Source organism: Cryptotermes secundus, unplaced genomic scaffold (genome assembly GCF_002891405.2).
Source record: "Cryptotermes secundus unplaced genomic scaffold, Csec_1.0 scaffold573, whole genome shotgun sequence".
Classification (NCBI taxonomy): Eukaryota; Metazoa; Arthropoda; class Insecta; order Blattodea; family Kalotermitidae; genus Cryptotermes; species Cryptotermes secundus.
The window spans coordinates 1,156,325-1,178,638 of record NW_019738880.1 but is presented as its reverse complement, the minus strand read 5'-3'; the positions used below and the strand labels follow the sequence as shown (position 1 = coordinate 1,178,638).

The window sequence follows — 22,314 nt, the reverse complement described above, 5'->3', positions numbered from 1 at the left end:
TTCAGTTATTGACTTTTTGGACATTATCCATAGACTTATTTTTTTATCTAAAAGAATATTTTGGTGACTGGCCTCTGTCTCTGTCCTCAGGTAAAGAGACTACTCAACTGAGCCAAACTGATAAAGCTAGTCCCCATCTCCAGATGGCGGCATAGTTCAGTCTCTGAAATGCAACTATAAATAGAAGCCAGGATGGGTATGTCCAAGAAGTCATAACTTATATTGACATATCATCATAAAAAACTGCTGAATCTTATTTACATAACCAGAATGAGATTTTATTCTTAAATATTTTCTGAAAAATTTCAAGATATGGGTTTTGGACTTTGATGTAATCTTATATCTCAGGTATTCCAAATTTCTCATATTATGAATAAAACCTAAAAAGAGTTCCAGTGGTTACTGATTTGCATCTTCTTTCATGTCACGTTTTAGGCAAGTGGGTTTGGTGCCCCAACCATGGTCTAAATTACTAAAAAAAATTAACAAGACATGATATATCATGCAACCTATACTTAATTTTTGCTTTATCATCAGCTATAAGCCTATACTGGCAAGAATCAACTGACATATAATTAAAAATACTCATGGCTTTAATATAATTCATATAACTTAACTGAACACAACAGAAAAATAACGTTAGTAACTACTCTTTTTATTTTTGTTTAGTGAAGGTTGTTGATGTACAAACTTATTCTTCTGAGCACGACATTCAGAAATAACTAATATCAGTCGTTCATTTTCTCTTGTTTGAATTTTAGTAGTGTGCAACATTTCTAGCATTGTCTAATTGAAATCACAATATATTAAAAGTATATATTCTATAGTTATTAGAGAGGCACATGTGAATGATTGAGACAGAGAGAGAAATATTTTCATATCATAAGGTGATGGAACAATGCACCAGCAGCTGGTAGTAGTCCACCCATTCTGGCTGCTTACTTCCCTTCTACCACATACAGTCCTTGAGGTAGCCAATGTGGGGTGAATGCTTGATTCCGAATGTATGTGCTGGGAGGGCATCCATCTTTGCCTGCAACAAAGTTACTTGTCAGTATTTCTCTGCTCTAAGCATTCATTGATTAAAAAATGAATTACTGTCTAAATCTGACCAAGTCAAAGGATGATCTTCATCAAAATACCTCCAATCATGAACATACAAATATTTATTAGCAATCAGAAAACCTATTTTAATACTGCATTTAAAAACTTGAATTTGTAGAAGTTTATTTGGGCCCTTGGTAAAGTGGCCCTTAAAATTAATTAAAGTTAATTAGAATTTCACATGGTAATGCTTGCATGTTAATAGTGCTATATTGCAGGTTTCATCCAAATCTCTTAAGCAGTTGAGCTTGAACACTATATATATAAAAGAACTCACATAGGACCTGTGTAATTACACTCAGCAGGCCTTGGAATGCGTCAAGATGTGGGTAGACAATGTCTGCTTGGTTCCAGGCACTCTGTTTTTCTGTTGTTGTTTACAAAGCTATTTTGAGTGTCTCAAGATGTCATAACTATCATTCCCAACAATGGTACAAGTAGGACTGAACATGCTGGTCTAGAAGTAATGCCTTACACTTCTATTCAGGAGTTGCTTGGTTCAAATCTTGGCCAGGAAACTGCCTATCCTGATTGAGGGCTTTCATGGTTTTCCTAAGTACCCCAAGAGATAGGATAGTATAGTCATCAGCTATGAGCTGGACGTCCGAGGGGTCGGAGTTGAAGTCCCGGTAGGGTCAAGAATTTTCTCTTCTCCATGCCATCCAGACCGTCTTCGGGGTCCACCCAACCTCATCCAATGGGTACTGGGGTCTCTTTCCCTGGGAGTAAAGTGGCAGGGGTGTGAAGCTGACCCCAGACCTCCAGCTAGTGCTGAGGTCAAGGAAATGTGGATCTATACATCCACTTTCCCATATGCCTTCATAGCATAGGCACAGGGACAACTTTACCTTTTTACCTAAGTACCCCAGGCAAATGCCAGGATAGTACCTCAATTGAGCTATGACCGCTTATTTCCCAGTCCTTTCCAAATCATCACTCATCTTCAGATCACCTGTTGCTATACAGGCTCAGTATGGGAAAGTGTTGTTAAAGAATTGTTTGATTTTTGGTCCGTTACACTATCAATCACAAAGTTAATAGAAAGTCCGTCGAGTGTAACAATTTGTAGGTCACTTCTTTATCACTTCTGCCTTACATGTTTCGGTTTGACACAACCATCATCAGAGGCACTTATTACAATTATGAAAACACTGNTGTACACAACACACAGCACATAGGAAACATCTAACCATAAGCCATACAACCTCAAGCTGACATCTCCCATCTTCGGGATGAATTAACAAGGAGGAGCTTAGCATTTTACATCAAATGTTTTAAATATTTTAACATTAGCGTTTTAACTTAAAAACAGTTTCGGATGGAAAGTGAGAATTGATAGTGTACTCAACTATCCTAGCAAGTGTTGTGCTTTTACACGTCAACATATTGTAGTAGCGTCCACATGACAAACATAACTGTGAACATCATAAACAACGACAGTGTTTTCATAATTGTAATAAGTGCCTCTGATGATGGTTGTGTCAAACCAAAACATGTAAGGCAGAAGTGATAAAGAAGTGACCTGCAAATTGTTACACTCGACGGACTTTCTATTAACTTTGTGTTGTTAAAGAACCCATAACAGAAAAAGAAAGATACAAATGGGAATCAGTTCCTCCACCTGCAATATAATAATTTCCGTTATAACGTGTGTGGGACATTTCTGGGCTTTTCTACTGGTCTGTAGTGTCTGCCTAATTCTGAATTGGAGCATCTACATAGTTCCAAGTATCTGTATTTATCTGACTGTTAGAGCAAAGGCACACCAAGGAAACTGGCAACTGCAATTTCCAAGAATTATCAGCCTGAGTTGAACAAATATTACTGAATGAAGCACTGCAAGTTGAGGAAACTACGTTGCTGTTTCCTCAATTTGTGCTACTCCATTCAGTAACATGTGTTCAACTCAGGCTGATAACAGTTCTCAGAAATTGCAGTTGTGTTGTGGTTGCCAGTTTCCTTGGTGTTACCTCGCCCTTAGAGTCATTGTCAATTGCTTAAAGAATGAAACTGCAATATATAACACACACAAGTGGAAGACATTAACAGATGTTATTTTTTTCCTTATCCTTCCTTACCACAGTAATATCACTATACAAAAGCTGCTTAGATTCTACAAGATGTGTCTTCATGGATACAATAAGCTACTTTACTGCTATATTAGGTACATTACCAAAATAGCAACATCTCCGTGCATCCATGCCTTTGACCTTGTTGTTGACATGTCATGGAAGTCACTTTTTGTCATTCAGTTCTTGGCTGGAAAGTTCCTATATATGGGGAATGTTTGATGCCGAAGGAATAGCTGGGAGCCCAGGTCTGGCAAACATATACCTGCAGGATGGGAAGGGATGCCAGAGGGATGTTAGTTTGATCAGTCCACATTTTCTCTATTAGCTCTGACTGCTGAGATACATATATGTATAGCTTTTGTAGCAAATTGCTTGCTAATTTAGGGCTCTCAAATTTGAGTATTGTCAAAAATAAAGTGAGGGGCTGCATACAATGCTGTGTATGAAATGATACAGTTTTTGGGTTACCAGAAAGTTCATTGGCATTGGGTTTCCCTACTGCTGGCAGATGAACACGAAATGGGATGCATGATGTGTGATTGCAGTTTCTTCAATGAGATGCTGCTTAAGGCACTGACTTCATACTAAACATTGTGATTGGTGATGAAAGCTGGTTCCACCATTATAACCACAAAACAGAGAACAGATTAGCATGACAATGGATCTCTAGAGAATACCAGTATTATACCTTCAGCTGGAAAATTAATGGGAACAGTTTTCTGGTTGATTTCTTTGCTCACAAAGGAAACTCTCAATGCAGTTTGCTACATTTAAATGCTCCAGAAACTGCTATATGCACTTTGTGACATGCACACGAAAAGACTAATCATTCTTCAACTCGACAATGCATGCCTTCACACTGCACACCTGACTTTAGGGAAAACTGAAATGTCTGGCTTGGATGTTCTCTCCCATTCCCCTTACATTCTGGATTTGGCTCTGTTGGACTGCAACCTGTTCGGGTCCTTAAAAGATCACACAAGGGGTCAGCACAAACAGAACGATGAGGCAATCCAGCAAATCCTGTGTACATGATTGAAAAATGCTGAAACAAGCTTTTACAGCAGTGGAATATTCAAGATGGTGCAGTGTAGTAAAAACGTGCTCAGATCGTCCTTGGGATTCTGTGGATTAGTGACAGGATATCTCCAGTAACTCAGGATGATCTGTTTTTGTACATGTAACTTCGTTTTACTATAAAAAATATGCTCATGACTTTTGGTATGATCTACATATCTTTCTTACTTTCGAAAAATGTGCAGCAATCCAAGAATTTTCTCTACCAAAATCCTGATACATATGTACATGTTTTGATGTGACTTATGTAGCTTTCTTGGTTTTCCCCAAACATTCAATAATCCAGGAATTTGTCAAACAAAACATTTTAATTTATGTACATAGATTACTCTGTGGGCACGCAGTAGTGTAGTTGGTTGAGTCACCATGCTACAAGCTGGAAGGTTTCGGGTTCGAGTCCTGGTGAAGTCATTGAATTTTTTAATTTACCTAACTCTTCCAGCCGCACTATGGCCCTGGGTTCAACTCAGCCTCTAACAGAAATGAGTACCAAGAATCTTCCTGGAGGGTAAGAGGGTGGCCAGTGCATAAGGCTGACAAATTTACTGCTATCTGTGAGATTGTCTGGAAAATATGGAAGCCTCAATGTCTCAACCCTATGGGCCTTCATGGCCTGTTACAGGGATAACTTTACCTTTATCTTTTTTACATAGATTACTCTAGTCATTGGACTCATAGGCAAACAGCTGTGTACTGTGAAGCATTCTAGGCAGATATAGATTAGTCATTCGTGTAGAGACTATTCACATCTTTGATTTGCATGAGTTCATATTTTAGCAATAGTGGCAATGTGCACAACAGTTTCATATTCATATTTTTAAGAAACCTATACTTTTCCGTTTTACAGTCATTTATTAAACAAACCAACATAATCAACCAATTAGTGACTAGAAGTTGAGTAGTAAGCATTATTAATCTATTCAGTATTTGCTGAAACATCTGAAGATGTACTTAGTTATTCATGAAAAGTGGTAAATCATGTAATCCAGTTTGGACCAAAATTAAATTTGTCTGATAATTTTTTGTAAAGACTTAAATTCTCATCAAAATCTCTGCATCTGAATGGAACTGTATGTGTAGGCAGACAAGCCTCATGCAACAGATGATTACCAGTATGCATTTTACAGAACAACCATAAACTGATAAATAATGATTTAGGCAACAAATATTAGTATATGTTATTATAGTAATGCATAAGATGGCAAATCATTTTGTCTAATTATTTCAAGGAGTACTGATGTTGGGGTTTTGTACAGGAATAAGTTACAGCAACTGGACATGCAAATTAATCACATGTAGCAGGATCCATGCAACAGAAAACATGCTTTTCTTTGATAAATGAAAGAGGAACTTACCTTCTCTGGGGAATGTGCACCTGGGCCTGGTTTCAGTGTTGTATCAGAAGGCATCTGGTAGCGGGAACTGATAGAGTACGCTGGAGCCTTTGCTTTGTAGTTGTCCGCCTTGGCATTGTTGTATGTTCCAGGTCCTGGAGTCAGAACACGGTCATCTAATGGTTCTTTTTGCCTCCCAGAAATTGTAAATGCAGGGGCCTGTTTCTTGTTACCCTCTTTTGTTTGTCCAAGAATAGTTGGGATGTTGTAAACATTTGGTGCTGTAGGTTAGAAAATGAAATAATTTCAAAATTTTGTTTTCCCAACTAACATGCAAAATAAAATTGAATGTCTTTAATTTAAAATAAGTTGAACTACTATTTCCAGTTTTAAGTGAATTACAAAGAAAATTATTCATGGGTGAAAAAGTATTTCCAAATCTCATGACTCTCTAAAAGGTTTATAAAATGAAAACCCATATGCAGAAGTTGGTTGTTTATTGAATATTTTAGGTATAATAACCTATGTTCTCAGTGTTGGCATACATGGAATATTTCCAGCCCAAATGACTCTAGAAAAGTGTTCTGTATTAACACAATGAAATAATCACTAAACATTTTATCATTTGTTAAGACATTTTCCCTTTTGTGTAACATGCTAATAAATATATATGTAATATGTAGCTTGATTTTATATCAGTAAGATTATATCTGCTTGATATTGTTATAATGTTACAGTCTGGATAGGATTTTTACCTGAAGATGAAGGCAGGGTCTGGTCTCTAAAATGTCGTTTTAAGTTAAAATAGGACCATGGATAATGTCCAAAAAGTCAGTAATTATAGTAGTATACCATTGTCACAAACATTTAAGTCTTCTTTCATAAATAACAAGCTAAGGTGGGTTGACTTCATGCCTCAAAATCACTCAATCAATCAATAAATATGAACAAGAGCATGAATTGAAGCTGCACTGCTAAAATTCTCTTTACAGGAATTCTTAGTAGTTGGTTGAGGCACTATGCTACAAGCTGGAATGTCGTGGGTTCAAGTCCCGATGAGGTCATTGGATTTTTTTCAATTGACATCCTCCTTTCAGCCACACTGTGGCTCTGAGGTCGACTCAGCCTCTACCAGAAATGAGTACCAGGAATTAATTAAATAATTTTCCTGGGGAGTAAAGTGTGGCTGGCGCGTATGGCTGACAACCTTACCGCCATCTTTGAGCCGATTGTCTAGATAATGTGGGAGCCTCAACGTCTCACAACCCTATGGGCCTTCAATGCCTGGTACAGGGATACCTTTATGTTTACTTTTTCTTACTTAGTCTTAAGCAGATCTGAGTGAAGAGATAAAACTGAAAACTTTTGTTAGTGAAAACAATGCATGCAGACCAAAAGAAACTCAGTACCTGGCGTTTGACTTGGCTTCTCTACCTGGGTCTTGAGACCAAATGTGTATTTGGGAGAATTGTCATGGACAACCTTCTCAGACTTCTCAGGATTATAGTCACCTGGTGCAGGTGTAAGATCAGCTCTCACGTCCTTTGGTCGGCTGTGGAGCGTAGCAGCTGGAGGGCAGTCCTTGCCTAAGAAATATATTTATAGTAAGCAATCGTCATAGAACACTATAAATGCGTTGGAATTACTATGCTAAAGTCACCAATACAGTGAACTTGACCTGACCTAGAAAAGACTAGTTTCTATTTAAACGCTGCCTAAAAGATGAAATTTTTTAGGTTCTCACAGAGAAAAATTTTATCATCATGATCTTCTGATATATGACTTCTACTATTAAGATCGAGACATCCAGTTCCCACGAAACTTTGGTACCTATCTAGTAAACTGTATAGCATCACATCCCTGGAGACCATAACCGAAAGCATTTAATCTGCTCGGGGAGTTAAGCCCAACTGTGAGGAATGAATACAAGCAACCTCCCATCTTATGATGTAATTGGTTTGTGGAGAGCCCCTTTAAGTCAAGTCATAAATCAAGCCATCAAAATTAAAACCCATACTTTTCTTAAGCACAGTGTTATAAATTGTGATTCTGTTCCTCATATACCAATTCAGGCACTCTGCTACAAGTGGGTTTGGTTCTTGATGAGGTTATTGGATTTTGTAATTGACTTAATCCTACCAGCCGCACTATGGCCCTGGGGTTGACTCAGGCTCTAACAGAAATGAGTACCAGGAATCTTCCTGGGGTTTTAGAGTGGCTGGCACATGAGGCTGACAACCTTTTTTTTTATTGCTAATGGGGTGGGACTAAGTCCCTTGTACTGCGGCCACTTCTGGCCTATTGTACCAGCCCCAGATGATAGGTGAGGGTGATTGTGGAGCAATTTGTGGAATGAAGATTGGCAGGGGAAACCGAAGTACTCGGAGAAAACCTGCCCCAGCGCCACTTTGTCCACCACAAATCCCACTTGACCAGACCCGGGATCGAACCCGGGCAACCATGGTGGGAAGCTAGCGACTAACCGCTTGAGCCATGGTGTGGCCTAGGCTGACAACCTCACTCCCATCTGTGAGCCAGTTGCCTACAATAATGTGGTAGCCTTAACATCTCACAACCTTATGGGCCTCCATGGCTTGTTACATGAAAAGTTTAATCTTTTACTTCCTTTTCTAATTCATTTTCCAAATTTGTTGATAAAAATCACTCTTTATATTAGCTTTGTGAACTGTGGAACTAAATAAAACTCTCGTGCGGAATGAATGTAGTTTGATTAATAATACTAGACACATAAATATAACATTTCCAAGTTTACTCAGAATAATAAAAAAAGTGAAAGTGAAAATGAAAGTGAAAGTAAAAGTAAAGCCATCCCTGTAACAGGCCGTGAAGGCCCATAGGGTTGTGAGACGTTGAGGGTTCCACATTATCTAGACAATTGGCTCAAAGATGACGGTAAGGTTGTCATCCTTACGTGCCAGGCACGCTTTACTCCCAAGGAAAATTATTTAATTAATTCCTGGTAATAATTCTTGTTAGAGGCTGATTCAACCCCAGGGACATTGTGCGGCTGGAAGGATTAGGTCAATTGAAAAAAAAAAATCCAATGACCTCATCGGGACTTGAACCCGCGACCTTCCAGCTTGTAGCATAGCCCCTCAGCCAACTATGCTACCGCGTGCCCCCACTCAAAATAATAAATTTTGCAGAAACTTTCTAACCTCAGGTAACTGAGAACAGTGATGGCAATGTTTACTTATTATGCCTACTGTGGTCAGTAATTTTACTCTTTATATTAATGTAACAGAGCAGACTGTCATGTGATAAATGAATACATCTGGTCATTGTATAATATGGGAGAATTTTCTTTGAACTGTCCATTATTAGGATTAATATTAATTGGAGGCTGACTCTGTCTCTTTCATGTAGACGGAAAGGATATCAACTATGTGGGCCTCATTACATAAAGCCATTAGTTATCACTATATAATTGTCACAGACATTCTGAACACTGATATTCTATTGTTTATCATGTTCATCAAATATTAAACAAAAGAAAACTTCATGCAATAAGTAATATTTAATTTAAAATTTAATAAATATTTCGACAGTCTTGGAAGCGCAATTAAATAAACAATTTATATTAAACATCGAGATGATCAACAGTACAATCACCCAAAATTAATTAGTAATTATTTCTTGAAAAATTATATCTTAATTGTTATTGTTATTTATCACACAAAGGAAGTTACAGAAAGCCAAATGTAATACAGCTTTTAATATAAGCCTCTGGTACAGAGAATGAAGAATATATTATGTGAGTCTTACCTTTTGCACTAAGCCCAGTGACATTGTATTGGCCAGGTCCTGGTCCAGGACTATCATTCTTGTTCCCATGCCTAAAGCAAAACAGCTGTCAGTAGCAAAAGTTTTAATACAATTCAAATAAACGCCCAATTCTGATTTGTAACTTTTGCTAACATACAGAGTTGTCATAAATTATTCACGTTTCAAATTCACATAAAACACAAAGTTTTAGAGATACCAGGAAATGGATTGCATTGTTCAAAAGAAACACTTAAGAATTTTTGTGTTTGATTGCCCAGACAATAATGGTGCTTCTTAAATGCACACAGCTAACAAATGCAAATTGGAACTTTAATTCCAGCAAAGGTCAGCACATGTGTTTCAGTACTGGGAGACAATCTGTTGTTCAAGTGCAAAGATGTGACCACCGTGAATATGGAGAACAAGCAAATTCTCAAGTGTATACTGTTTTATCCCTTTTCTAACATTAACTTTATTTTCTTTCATAAGTGACTTTACTATGTGATTCATAAGTTCTTCTGCCAAATAGGCCAATTAAATGTTCACTCTTTATAATTTTCTTTAGGAATACCACAAAGTTAGATTTTTAGGCATTCCTTAAAAACTGAAGGTGAACGCCTTATATGGAGGTCATATTTAGCTATCTGTCTGTCCATCTATCTGTGACCTACTGTCAGTGCAGAATTAATTGGACAGATATATATATATATATACATATATAAATAAAAAGGTAAAGCTATCCCTGTAACAGGCCGTGAAGGCCCATAGGGTTGTGAGATGTTGAGGCTCTAACATTTTCTCTAGACAATCGGCTCATAGATGGCAGTAAGGTCAGCCTTCCATGCTGGCTGCCCTTTACACCCCAGAAAGATTCCTGGTACTCATTTCTGTTAGAGGCTGAGTTGAGTCCAGGGCCATAGCACGTCTGAAAGGATTATGTAAATTGAAAAATCCACTTCATTGGGAACCTTGCAGCTTGTAGTACAGTCCCTCAACCAACTATGCTACTGTGTGCCCGTTATATACAAAGTGTCCCAGGAGGAATGTGCCAAACTTCGGGAGGGTGTTCCTTATGTTAAAGTATGCCGATATAACCCAAAACACCTATGTTAAAAGTTGAACAGTTACGGAGATAATGGCCAGAGAAGTGTGAAACTTTGACCGGTGTTACACACTTGTTGATTACCAAATACATATTAAAACTGGCAGGAATATGTGGTTTCTGTAACGTTAATAATGTACGTAACATCAAACTAACTTGTGAGTGACATGAAGCCATTAAATTGAACTACAAAAAGCTCACACGCTGGGTCAAAGTTGTCGTTAAGAGTTCCAAGCACTATACATGACACATGAATGGCAAGCGCTGACATAACATTGCTGACTGCACGTTCTGGTATGCGAGTGTATGGGGCTAACGTGAGCTGCCATCACCAAACTCAAGGACAAACACAGATAAGAGCAGCCAGCTGACAGGTGCAGTGCATGGACCCGCCAGAAGACCACACTTTCCTCTGGCCATTATCTCCGTAACCGTTCAACTTTGGACATAGGTGTTTTGGGTTATATCGGCATACTATAACATAAGGAACACCCTCCCGAAGTTTGGCACATTCCTCCTGGGACACCCTGTGTATATATATAGTATGTATATATATATATGTGTGTGTGTGTGTATATGTGTGTATTTTTTTAATTAAATATGGGGGAGACTCTGAAAGTTGTTGTTCAATTCCAGTTTTCAGCCATACTGACTAACATTGATATCCAGTTTACTTAAAGCCATAAATGAACTTTTCAATTTAAACTTATATTGTAAATTATTCAGGAAATTGTTCCCTCCATTATGGAGCAAATCTTCACCAATCTTGTTGCTTCATATAAAGCACAATAACAATGAATTGGTAGAGATTAATTAAAATGAGTTGAGGGTGACACCTTTTTCTGCAGAGTTCTATTTTCTAGGATATAATGCTGTGTAGCCCAGTGAAAGTCAATCATTCTTTAAGAGGGACATACTGTCTCCATCTGCAAAGTTGAAGAGTGAGCCTTGCAAGAAACCTGCACAAAGCAGACGGAAAGCAGAACTTACTTGCTGCTGGATGTCCTCTTCATGCTGGTTTCTTGCTTGATCTAATCATTGAACCTGAAAATTGAGGCATAATTTCCTCCGAAACATCAGTTGACTTTCGTTGTACTACAAGACAGTAGATCCCACTTCTTCATAGCTACTGCTGAGAGAATCTCAAATCCAAATTTTATTGTAAATTTTCAAAACCAGGTTCCTTCAACTCATGTAACTGGTTTGGGAGGTGAAACATATAGGCAGACAGACACACATGACTTTCCCTCTATGTGTTCACTTCACAGACTTTGTGCAAGGAACATGTTATAAATAGGAGTACTTTAATTTTATTTTAGTTCCACATGCCTGCTTCCAAAACTGAATGCCGGTGCGCGCCCACGTTTTGAGTCAGGAACTGTTGAAACTCCTGTAAAATATAAAGTAATGTTTTATGAGTCATATAATGAGACATTTAATCACAATGCAACTAAAAACTGAACTCCACAAATTAGAATTACTCTTTTCTTCATATGTATATTTCTTTAGATACTATTTATTATATTCTTGTCAATGCAACATTACTCGTATTTCTGGCTAGTGGAGTTGCTATTTGGAACAACATGTTGCAGCGCTACATTTATGTGCCACCTTCAGGTCCAGTTTTTAGTTACAATTAGTATGTCATGTACTTAGCATACAATTTCATACTAGCACAGTCGATCCACCATTGCATTATACACTATATATCATTTGTGCTGTATTATATACTATCACATTATGGCGAAGTAGAGGTTTGCACACCCTGGAGACCCGGACAGCTATGTTGGCGGGAGCATAAGCTCGTGGTAGAGACACACATTCTAGACAGGTCTTTGGCAGGAGCCAGATTAAGTGTAGCACCTGGTCCTCCAGATTGGAGGTTGGGCATGGACTAATAACCCCACATCAGAAAAATGTACTGTTATGAAACCATGGAGGAAACCAAGATGCATACAGTATTTTAATCCCAGTAAAGAAGTAACAGAATTCGTCAAGGCAGTTACAAGTCAGTTGTAAGCTGGAGGAGTGAGTCCAGAAGAATTTTTAATTCCGAGCTTCCATAGTGATTGAAGACGAAATAGCATGAAGATTTCATAGTAATCTGAAGTGTTAGTGTCTGTGTTGTGATACGTTGCTAAGAGACGAATAGTGGAAACATTTTTAAGAGTTGTTGTTGTTGACATGTAGTGCTTGGCTGTTTTTTTAAACTGACTTGTCCAATTGTGCTTGTATAGCAGTTATAGATGTTAAATAAGTAGTAGTAGCAGCAGCAGTAGTACACGCGCTAGTAGTAGTAGTAGTAGTAATAGTAGTAGTACTACTACTACTAGCGCGTGTGCAGCAATGAATTGTAAATTGTGTTAAATCGGCGATACTGCTGTATTAATTGTAATTAAGGGAGTGTGTGTGTGTAAACGAAGTGCTAATATGTACAACCATCCGAACTAGAACCCGTTATTTTCGTCGTGCGTAACCCCCTACACGTGACACTACGATATGTTCGACTTTTCGTTACAATGAATAACTATGGACAGTATAAGCGTGGATTTCTTTAAGTTGAATTAGGGATATAAATCAGATATGAATTTTCAACTGTTGGAATAGAGACCCCTTAATAATCAGTAGAACGATCGAATAATGAATATTAAATTAACCAATATGGATAATTAAATTTCACCAACATTCTTCAACATGGAATAGGCCGTTTTTATAACAATTTTATAACACGATATTAGATGTCTTGTACGGAAGCGAAACTTTCATACTGACTAATTCTGCGAATCTTTATCTTAAAATGTTTACTCAGGGGTTCACTGTTAAATTAAAATCTCTGGAGAAGAGGCTCACCTATAAGATTTGGCAGTGTGACGCAAGCCGGACCTGGACTGGAATATTCAGCTGCGATTGGTCCTCGTCTCTTAGTTGGGGTCCACGGTTGTTGCTGGATGCCGCCCATGTTTCGTAAATTCTGTTTCACACGCAATTCAGTACAGATATCTCGGGTCCTTGGTAGGGAACCTGAAAATAAACAAGAATATTGTACTAGCTGGCTAATTAGACGTATACATGGCTTACAACAAGAGTCTGAAACTAAGTAAATATCTCCATAGGCCAAATTTTTTCTCGAGGAGCCGAACCTGTCGCTGGGACTTATCCTGAGGCGGAAGAATCCAGTTCAAAAATTCTTACATTATTTCTTTAGGGTTCATATTAATACGTCCTCTCATCTATGCCTAGGTCTTCCACCTATCTTTCCTTTTCTTTTATTGCTAGTGGGGTGGGACTAAGTCCCTTGTACTGCGGCCACTTCTGGCCTATTGTACCAGCCCCAGATGATAGGTGAGGGTGATTATGGAACCCGAAGGTTCATTACCGTGTTCACAAGACCCCTAATCTGGTCCCTATCCTGAGTCAGATCAATCCGATCCATACCATCCCATCCTATCTCTCTAAGATCTAGTTTAATATTGTCCACTCACCTACGTCTTGGTCTTCCCAGTGGTCTCTTTCCTTCTGGATTTCCCACCAATATCCTACATGCATTCCTCTTCTCCCCCATTCGTGCTACATGCCATGCCCACCTCATCCTCCTTGACTTTATCATTCTAAATATACTTGGAGAAGAGTACAAGTTATTAAGCTTCTCATTATGCAGCCTTATGCAGTCTTAATATCCTGTTTAATTAAATTCCATTTCTGGAAAACACTAATGCAGACACGTTGCGAAGCGAGCTTATTGAAGGGGTGCTGGTCCGAATTCCCTTACAGGATGTCCCGAGGTGGGGCGGGGCAGGGCGTGAGTAGAGGGTTCTGAGGGGGCAGCAAGTACCTGTCGGAGCCAGGTGAAGTGACCCAGAGCTTTGCCTTTAAAACTGAATCAATACGGAGAAAAACGAAAAGGCAGTATTCCATTCATGATATGTAAGTGACGTAGGTCACATGATAAGCATCGTGGGAGTCAAGTAAGGCAAATATGTCCCTGTGCTTAGCTAATTAAGCACTACTTCACGAAGGCGTATGGGGGAGTGGATGTATAGATCCACCTTTTCTTGACCTCGGCACTGGTTGGAGGTGAGTGGTCACCTTCAGGGCCCTGGCGCGATAGCACTGTAATTTAGGTGCAATTAAGACAGGTTGTATTCAAGGTGCCAATAAATCCAGTCATCCGAACTAGAACCCATCATTTTCGTCACGCGTACCATCCTACACATGACAATATATTAAGATATGGAAAGGTTCAAGGCGTCTTTATAAAATTATTTCTTTTCGACTTATTTAAAGATGCTATCAGTGTCTCAGTCTGTATAGAGTCGAACAGTAGCATGGGCAGTGAATAATCAGAAAGGGCCTGGAAGTCTTCGTGAAGTAATCTGAGGAAATATTTATGAATTTGGTTGGACAAACTGAAGAAAATTAGGAAAGGTCATGGCCGAGGTTTGAGCCGCTCATGTTCGCAGTACAACCGACTGTGTTACCGACTGAATCGACTTGCTCAGTCACGGCCTTGGTCAAATTTTAGAATTACAGAATTCGACAGTTTGGTCAGTGTTGATGCTGCCTTTAGTCCATGAAAAATGTTTCTGTCCCTTTTGAAGGCTTTATTAGTATGTGACATATTGACCCTTGTTAATTAACGGCTTCACAAACAAGCAACACTTGTACAGTAATAATAGAACGGTATTTTCTGTGCGGTCCATTCCGAGATGTTACAATCAAGACAAGTCAGTGGGGTTAGTGAAGAGTTAGTAGACAGAGTCAGTGAAGATTTGGTTGGTGAGTCAGTGAGTTAATCAGAGAACTGCAGTTCAGTCGTTGTGAGTTATTGCTGTGAGAAGCTTGTAACTGAGGCCGGGGATAGTTGGGGAACCCAGATGAAGGGGTACGACAGCCATTGAAGCCGCTACAAAGCAAAGGCTAGTGAAGACTAAAGGACTGAGAACACTAGTCTGTGTGTGACAGTAATATTTAAAGTGTAGTTGGGATGGTATGGATTGGATTGATCTGGCTCAGAATAGGGACCAGTGGAGGGCTCTTGTGAACACGGTAATGAACCTTCGGGTTCCATAAAATTCTGGGAAATTCTTGAGTAGCTACAGATTTGGCTTCTTCTCAGGAAGGGCTCAGCTCCATAAGTAAGTAAGTCAAAATCTGTATCAAAGGGTCTAATAAATCCGATAATCAATCCAAAACCCGTCTATAGTCACGCTCCTATCACGTGACACTACATTGCGTTCATGTTGTGAATTTAATCTCTTTCGATTTCGATTAGAAACAACAGAAGAACACGCTACAGCAAAACGAGTTCTGTGCCAGTACCAGAACACTATTCTCTCCCAGGTATAACAGTTTTAACCCACAATGAATCAATCGCATCAACCAACGAACAAAGCGTTTCGAAGCCATGGGTATGACATACGATACGGGACGTTCCCACAAAAATAACTCGGTGGAATCACTCCTGGGACAGAGGTGATCGTTATTCTGCCTGAAACGGAAATAGGAAGCCACGCCATTGTCAAGGCATATCCGGCCGGCGGTAGCTAGGGCATGCATAGACCCACAGGTATCCCGGAAACATTTCCCACTACAGAGTAAACTGCATTATGTCGCGAACAATTATAAAATGACACGTTTTAGACGCAAGAGGATAGCTGAAGAGACTGAATTACAAAGAAATGTCGCCTTATGGAAGTGCAGTGAACTTGTGGCCGAAGAGTTACAAAATGTCGCGTTATTTTGCTTCGTAAATATTGAATTAGCGTTAATGAAATTGTGATTTTCAATCCAAACAAATTCCAAAATTGATAGAGGTACGTCTGCGCAAGTGGGTGTGGATGCTCGACGCCGAAACCAACAATATCCCAAAATTATGGTTTCTGAAATCAAATTTATGAGATGAACAGCGAAGTACATCGTGATGGTTCACAAAAAGAAACGAGGAAAAGACATGTTAAACAAATTAGGGACAAATATCATATTGGGTTGATTTCTCGGAATATACAAACGATTGGATTCATCGCTGATTCAACATGTTGTTACAATGCAAGATTTCCGAAACAATTAAATCATGAGTTAACATACCCGCAACTGTCTGACATAACATAAATCTGGTCTTGGGCACCAGGTTGGACTTGACACTAAGACAAACTGGCCGACTGGCTGTCGGTCATAACATAACTGACTCTGACTAGTTACTTAGATCTGGAAGGTTACCCCCACCATTGGTAAATTTCCAAGGGGCATACCGGTCCGCGAGATACACATGGCTTTCCAAGTGCCGTATATTTATGCTTGCATAACGCAATTGTGCAGGCAACAAGCAGAGGTATTACAAAATCATGAAAATGGAAATGTTCGCGACATGAGAAAAGGCGAAGCCCGAGACAGAAAATACAAGAAGCTTAAACTTGGTGGCGGTCAAGCGTACGGCAGTTCAAGTGACTAAGCTGCCGTTATAATATGAACTGCGTGAGTTAGGGCATGATCTACTGTACTAAGCATAGACTGACAGAGGTCCTTTATATATTGTACATTTACTTACTTACTCATGGAGTTGAGCCCTTCTGGAGGAGCCGCCAATTCTATAGCTCCTCAAGAATTTCCCAGCATTTTATGGAACCCGAAAGTTCATTACCGTGTTCACAAGAGCCCTCCACTGGTTCATATCCTGAGCCAGATCTATCCAATCCATACCATCCCATCCTATCTCTCTAAGATCCATTCTAATATTATCCACCCACCTACGCCTTAGTCTTCCCTGTTGTCTCTTTCCTTCTGGCTTTCCCACCAATATCCTATACGCGTTCCTCGTCTCCCCCATTCGTGCTACATGACCTGCCGACCTCATCCTCCTTGACTTGGTCATTCTAATTATACTTGGAGAAGAGTACAAGTTATGAAGCTCCTCATTATGCAGTTTTCTCCAACCTCCTGACACTTTATCTCTTTTCGGTCCAAATAATCTCAACACCCTCAGTCTCTGTTCCTCCCTTAATGCCAAAGACCAAGTTTCACACCCATACAGAACCACAGGCAAATTTATTTATTGTATATATATATTGTACATTACTAGAGTTAAATGTAAAGAGCCAGGATAGCTCAGTCGATATAGCGACTGGCTATGGGCTGAACGACCGAGGGGTCGGAGTTCGAGCCTCGGTAGGGTCAAGAATTTTCTCTTCTCAAAGTCGTCCAAACCGGATCTGGGGTCCACCCAACCTCCTATCCAATGTGTACTGGGGGCTCTTCCCCCAGGGATAAAGCGATAGGGGCGTGAGACTGATCTATCTATTTCTGAAGCCAAGAATTGTGGAGTTATACCTCTACTTCCCCATACGTTTTCATGGTAGCACAGGAACAACGTCACCTTTTATTAGATGGAGGTGAGCGGTCTTCTTCATGCTCCTGCAGCCTTTCCCCCTTGGGGAACAGAAGCTTGTGCCCATTGGATAGGAGCGTGGGTGAGCTCCGAAGCATGTCTGAACTCTGTGCAGTTACTGTACCGACTGCGCTATCGCAGCTCCTCAATGTACATTAGGTATTGTAGGTATCGAGGAAAATTTATGTAAAGCTCCATTAAAGTCCGTCAAAGAATCCTACCCAAAATTTAATTTGTGCCCTAAAGTAAAATGGCCCTTGAAAACAAAGAGATTAAACTTGCAAACAGCCGTATTCATATGACAATGTATTGTGTACACAGTCGGTGAAAAGCCTCGAAATACATTCATACAAGAGCATGAAACCACATGACTGAGATTATTTCATAGTTGAAGGCAATTAAAACTTATATATGTAAAATAAACCCCGAAAATCAAGCTTCATCAGAAGACTGAGAGATAAAGCTAAATATTTATTTTGATCTGTAATTAAAATTCCCCTTAAAGCGAAGCAAAACCCCCAAAATTCAGCGTATGACTAGTATATCGAGTGTGATAAAAAAAATCTGTCATTTTCAAAGCTGTTACTTGCTGGCACACACGCGAAGCACTTCTTATAAAAACGTAAGAACTCCAATAACAGTAATACTTACCGTCTCGCGGTCTCACGCAACAGAATACTGTGAAAGCAGGCACTCGCAAACCGCACTCAACTCGACATAAACACCGAATGCTAGAGACACAAATGCGCGGGTCTTACTTGTACACCAGCGCCTGCGCAGATCTGTGCCTCTAACCAGCTCCCAGGCTCTCGTACGAAACTATACGGAGATCAGCAACACTGTTGCCAATATTACCGTGTAAGGGAAATGAATGACAGGTAGGTCATCTATTAGTCATAAGGTTTAATCAAGTGGACGAAATTAAGATTGATTCCATTTTTGAGGTTTCTACCCTGCATAGTGACGTCACGATAAATGTATCGAACAGGTTAGCGTAATGGCAACCCTCGCGACTTGTATTCTGGGGCTGTTCGTTTTCGAATTTCGGTAGGTTTTCCAGTTATTTTATGGTCTATCGTGTTTTCCAGGCTAATGCCAAGACAGAGACTTGAAATGTTCCAAGATCGCTTCAAAGTAAATCCGTAACTACTCCAACATTTCTGCTAAGCTGATAGTCGGTGAGCTGGAGAAAAAAAAATAGAATTTTTATGGAACCCAAAAGTTTATTCACAAAATCCCGCTATTGGCTTCTGTCCCGAGCCTCACTACTCCGGTACACACCCTCATATCCTATTTCGTTAATGTTCATTTCAGTAATAAAAAAAAAAGACATACTCCGTGGCATGTAGTCCGAAAGTTAACTATACCGACCGAGCGGCCGCCGCTAGTCGGTGAAGTTAGTGCCAAATTTAGCGGATAGAGGGTCTCGCGTGGTCAGCGCTTCGGATCCCCACTGCCGTTAATCTCGGTTTTCTAGACCGGAGCCCCTAGTTCCTTGAAATAGCTCCTCAGTTATCCTCACGAGGCTGAGTGGACTCCGTTCCAGACCAGCTACTTCTCAGAAAATCTCGTAGCCCAAAATTTAATAATATTCAGTAAGGTGTACCCTGTGAAAATCTGGCGGTAGATCTGTGAAACTATTCAACACAGCCACAATCTTCCATTTACCACTGATGTGGAACCCAACCATGGTTATGCAAGAAGCAGAAATAGCAGTTACGAGAGAGATGGATGTGTATGCTGGCTTGCAGTGCGCTACATCAATTGATCTTTTATTATTTAACGCATCTTTGCCAACTGCGTTCGTCATGGGGGCATGCCTCTTCCTCAACAGGGCCCTCTTTTCTACCCCTTCCCCATCCGGTCCTATGGGGCCGAATGACAAGGGATATTTTGTGTGAGGATGGGGAAGGACCCGGAAGGGGGGTTGTTGACTTTCACCTAGCTTCGAACTCGAGAATTCACTAATGCCAAGTAAGAATAGTAAGAAGTACATAGCAGAGTCCGTTAGATACATATGCCCCAATATAGATAGATATAGAAAGAAGTAAAGAGTAAGAAGTTAGAAAAGCAAGAAACATTAAAATGAGAACAGAGAAAAGAAAATGAGGAAGGCAGGGGCGAGGAAAGGAGAAAGGACGGGAGAGAGCCAGTGACAAATAGAAAAGAGAAACTTTGTTCCTGAAACTAATGTAGGTTGCTCTGGAAGCAGACAAGGTGAGGTACAGCAAATTCTCCAGCACAGGACTAGTCAGACTAAATACTGAAGGTGTAAGACACTCGAGCGGGAAAGTCATGTGAAACGGTGTTTCAGGGTAATGCATAAGCTTACACGTATGCAAAAACCGTTTTGCAGAGTCGTGGGTTTTGTGAAGGAGAAAGCAACGTAATTTCATTTGCAATCGCTAAGAAGCCGTATTTTTTTTAATTAGCTTACTGCCTTAAATAAGAGGCACGCGGTAGCGTAGTTGGTTCAGGCACTGTGCTACAAGCCGGAAGGTCGCAGGATCGAATCCCGATAAGGTGAATTTTTTCAATTTACCTAATATTTCCAGCTCAACTATGGCCCTGGGATCGACTCATCCTCTAACAGAAATGAATACCAGGAATCTTCGTGGGGGATAAAAGGCGGCCGGCGTTTAAGGCTGGCAACCTTACCGCCATCTGTGAGCCAATTGTCTAGAAAATGTGGGAGCTTCAACATCTCACAACCCTATGGGCCTCCCAGGCCTGTTACAGGGATACATTTACACTAACTTTTACTTACTGCCTTAAACAATAGAGAGTATTCGATTTTCTAATCACAAGAGAAATTCAAAGAATTTGAATCAAATGTCAGTCAGCTTGGTGAAGTTACTACTTTAATTTGTGTTACTTATGTTGCGCCAATCCCGAATGTGAATGTTTTCGCTCCCTCTGTTGGCACTGCTCCCTGTCACCCTAAATAAAATTGGGACTAGATTAACTGAACAGCTGTTTCTCTTTTCGGAAACTGGCCTAAAATTTAATAAACAGAGAACACTAGCCTGAAATAGACCAGGTAATGTGAACAAGTGTGCCGACCATAGTTGTCATACTGTCTAAGGCATGAATTGTCTTTGCCCTCTCAGACACTGGGGTCTTGGGTTTGAATCCCATGAGATGCATGTATGTCTGTCTACGTTTGTTTTGCATTTGTGTTGTTCTGTGTATGTAGCGGCCTTATGACGAGATAAGCGCCCGTCCAAGGAGTCCTACCGACTGTCTATAAGCCTAAGAAGCTGATGTGAAAAGAAGCGTTTGGCAGATGTTCTGTGTTCCAGAAGGAGCAACTGGAAGTATGAATGAATGAATGAATGAACTGTGACCAGGCATGTTTATGCTAATACTTCGTGCCTTGTTAAATACATAAATTGTATATGTCAGAAAGGCAGTACCCAAAAAGCGAAGATGATCTCATGCATGGACTTGAGGTTTGATGGCGGTAAATCTATCATAGGCTGTGATTTGTTGCAGCGATGCAGGAAGTGGGCGGGTATGGGCTGAGAGCTACCCGTGCATGGTCAAACGTGAATGTGTTACATTATCGTAACAGGCCCACAATGAGGCGACATCTTTCTGCCTGAAATAAGAAAACACTTTTTCGATCTAGAACGTTTTATGACGCAAAATATCTGATATACAAATTTAATTTTGAGTAAAGAAATGTCCCCAGTAGCTGCCTAATCACGATGCAAGTAAGGTTTTTAAATGACATAGAGAAAAGTCTTAGTGTATTTTGAACTTAGAGTTTTTCACTTACGTTTTGGTGCGAAATATATTACGACGAAAAATTTGCGGAATTTACATAAGATTAAATTTTATGTCCGAGAGGTCCTACAGATTTACCGGTAGTCATGCGATTTGGAGATAAGTAAACAAAAGTCATACACTATAAGTACACTTCCGGCTTTGTACATTCAGCAGCCTGAAGCAGTCTGCCGAACACATCCTGATGATGACCTCATAGGATCGAAACACATCGTGGAAGGATTATTTATAAAACGTGACGACATATCACACCAGCAGCTTACGAGCGCGACAAGAATTTGTACCTTCGAGGCTGCCACCGCAAATTACACTGTAAGTTAATATTAAGTGAAGTGTAACCCCCCCCCCATGGGCAACTGATTTTCCCAAAATATTGTGGCGTGCCGCCTAAAAGCCATAATATCTGAGTCGGAGCGGGCGTCCTTTGTTAGGTAACGGCACGGTATCCACGGTTCCGCATCGTTGTCTGAGTGACAATTAAACATGTTCACGCGACAACGCATGCTTAACATACGTCACCACGGAAACGAAAACCAGAACTAGTGCGGCTCCCGCGGTAACGAATACACTAGTTACCGATGCGAAGAGGGGCACGCGGTAGCGTAGTTGGTTAAAGCACTATGCTACAAGTCGGAAGGTTGCGGATTGGAGTCCCGATGAGGTGGAATT

The 22,314-nt window shown here is 40.0% G+C and overlaps 2 protein-coding genes across 3 annotated transcripts in view; one reads left to right on the top strand and one right to left on the bottom strand.

The window, feature by feature from the left end:
* Positions 1–575: 575 nt before the first annotated feature.
* On the bottom strand, positions 576–18,632 carry LOC111871216 (outer dense fiber protein 3). 2 transcript variants are annotated; one of them, XM_023864145.2, is made up of 7 exons: positions 18,508–18,632; positions 13,326–13,496; positions 11,805–11,865; positions 9,374–9,444; positions 6,997–7,173; positions 5,609–5,868; positions 576–1,033 (listed from the first exon to the last, which is right to left on the bottom strand). In XM_023864145.2, the coding sequence occupies exons 2-7, from the start codon at positions 13,432–13,434 to the stop codon at positions 950–952; spliced, it is 762 nt and encodes a 253-aa protein (XP_023719913.1). In that variant the 5' UTR covers positions 13,435–13,496; positions 18,508–18,632; the 3' UTR covers positions 576–949. The 2 variants fall into 2 exon arrangements, with proteins under 2 accessions (XP_023719913.1, XP_023719914.1); XM_023864146.2 differs by having other exon boundaries at positions 5,609–5,742; positions 18,508–18,627.
* Positions 15,234–22,314, top strand: part of LOC111871212 — a 151,092-nt gene continuing 144,011 nt past the window's right edge. Inside the window, exon 1 of the mRNA XM_023864138.2 lies at positions 15,234–15,251. The gene's annotated coding sequence lies outside the window, so the exon portion shown is untranslated. The remainder of the gene's footprint in view (positions 15,252–22,314) is intronic.

What these genes read in the sequence shown, in the direction of transcription:
- LOC111871216 (XM_023864145.2), bottom strand. Translation starts at nt 13,434, where the DNA reads ATGGGCGGCATCCAGCAACAACCGTGGACCCCAACTAAGAGACGAGGA. An exon ending in CACTGGGCTTAGTGCAAAAG is followed by an intron (nt 7,174 to 9,373) that starts GTAAGACTCACA and finishes TATATTTCTTAG; the next exon opens with GCAAGGACTGCCCTCCAGCT. An exon ending in GAAGCCAAGTCAAACGCCAG is followed by an intron (nt 5,869 to 6,996) that starts GTACTGAGTTTC and finishes TCTAACCTACAG; the next exon opens with CACCAAATGTTTACAACATC.